Raw genomic sequence first — 1,786 nt, 5'->3', positions numbered from 1 at the left:
AAATATATTTTCGTTTCCATGCTATAATTATTTCATAAATATATAGATTTGAAACTGGTCTCGTGGTTCTTAACAATGTAAAAAAATAGCTTAAAGTAAGAAAAAAATTGGGGGTATGTTGTTTTTGTATTAGTGTTATTTACAATTTGAGGCACTTGGTTCAACTCAACATTGACTAGAAGAAAATAGGGCGTGGAGGTGAATTTTGAGGATTGAGTCACTGCTCCTGCCATAGAGAGATGTAGTCCAAAATCTCCTCGTCGTCGGGCGTGCAGTCCTCCTCGTCTAATTGAAAATGTTCGTATGGTTCAAATTTCAGCTGAAGTTGGGAGTGCGTGTGTAATTCGTTGTCTAGATGATCCATACGATCCAGGTGGGTGGATATTTGTTGGGGAACTCCCTCGTAGGTGCCTGAATCAAAGGACATGCTGGAGTTGAAGGATGATGTTGGCGAGTGGCAGGTTTGCTGGTTGTTGCTGGTGGATACGCATCCTGCATCTCCGCCTGTTACGGATGTGCCCACCAAGTTGGTATTTAATGAGAGGGCTGTCAGCGGTTGGTGATTGAACTGCTGCCTCTGTAGCTGCTGCTGTTGCTGCAGAGGACTGACAGTGATCGTGTTTTGATAGTAGGTATTATGCCCTGAGGAACTGCAAGTACTGCTGCTGGAACTGTGACTGCTGGACTCATCCAAACAAAGTTGAAGCTGGGTGACTGCATTGTTGGTGGCACCATTATTGCTGCCCCCATTTAGGTCATCCACCAGATCCTGAAGCCTCCGGATGTACTCGACGGCAATGCGCAGTGTGTCTACTTTGGAGATCTTTTTGTGAGGTCCTCGACCACCACCCTTTGTCAAATCCGTAATTATGGATTGTGGAATATGTTGCCGCAATCTGGCGAAGCTGTTGTTCACCTGCTTCACACGATTTCGTTCGCGAGCATTGCGCCTTTGGACCGACTGGGATTGGTCTACATTATATGGAGCCGGCGAGGAACCAGGCGATAAAGATGATACTGATTCAGAGCATCTGGTCAGTGCCATACCCCTTGGTGTATACTTGCGAGTCTTAATTGGCATTGTGCCACCGGGTTGATTTTGATTGCCACCGGGAATCAATGGACTAGGCGCTGGCATTATGTGCTGATAACGAAAGATCTTCGTTGCCGAATTGATGGTCGTTGGAAACGTATCGTTGGTGGACAGCACACTCGATGACATGGTAATGCTTTTCGTTGTATTATTATTGTTTTTCATTAACACACTCGGAGCTTTCTTTAACTTTCCGGATAACGATCAACAGAAAAAAATAAGTGAACAGAGTACAATGCTTGAACTTGATCGTTTGACACCTTACACAAGAATGAGTCCCTTCGTCCTAAACCCTCGCGTTATGTACCCTTTATGCAACTCTCTGCACAACACACAGGCAGAGAAACGGGCGAGAGAATCGGAGAGAAATACGAGAGAAAGAGAGAGAGAGAGTGAGGGCAAGAGCTACCTGCACAGGTAGGGAACTCAAAGTGAGTGAGCCACAGGTAGTCTCTCTCTCTTTCTCTTTATCAGGTACTCGAATATCCCACAGGAAAACTGTTCTCACTCAACAGTCCAAAAGAAACACTCAAATTTTAAACTCAAAATATCAGCTCGAAGTATCGAAAAACGATCAAGGGATCTGAGTGAGGGCTCTTTTTGCTACGGCACGCCAGCAATTTGATTTCTGTGTTAATTAACTTAGCAAAAGTCGCGATCGCCAATTTTATGTGCAGCTCACGCACGCTTCTA

General features: G+C 44.8%; 1 protein-coding gene across 1 annotated transcript; it reads right to left on the bottom strand.

Moving 5' to 3' along the window:
• On the bottom strand, positions 1 to 1,363 carry LOC117148289 (achaete-scute complex protein T4). Its single transcript, XM_033315610.1, has one exon. It carries the CDS (start codon positions 1,256 to 1,258, stop codon positions 218 to 220), a length of 1,041 nt encoding a protein of 346 aa, XP_033171501.1. The 5' UTR covers positions 1,259 to 1,363; the 3' UTR covers positions 1 to 217.
• Positions 1,364 to 1,786: the final 423 nt, after the last annotated feature.

Source organism: Drosophila mauritiana, chromosome X, assembly GCF_004382145.1.
Source record: "Drosophila mauritiana strain mau12 chromosome X, ASM438214v1, whole genome shotgun sequence".
NCBI classification, from domain to species: Eukaryota; Metazoa; Arthropoda; class Insecta; order Diptera; family Drosophilidae; genus Drosophila; species Drosophila mauritiana.
The sequence above is the reverse complement of the archived record's forward strand: the minus strand, read 5'-3'. Positions and strand labels throughout refer to the sequence as shown.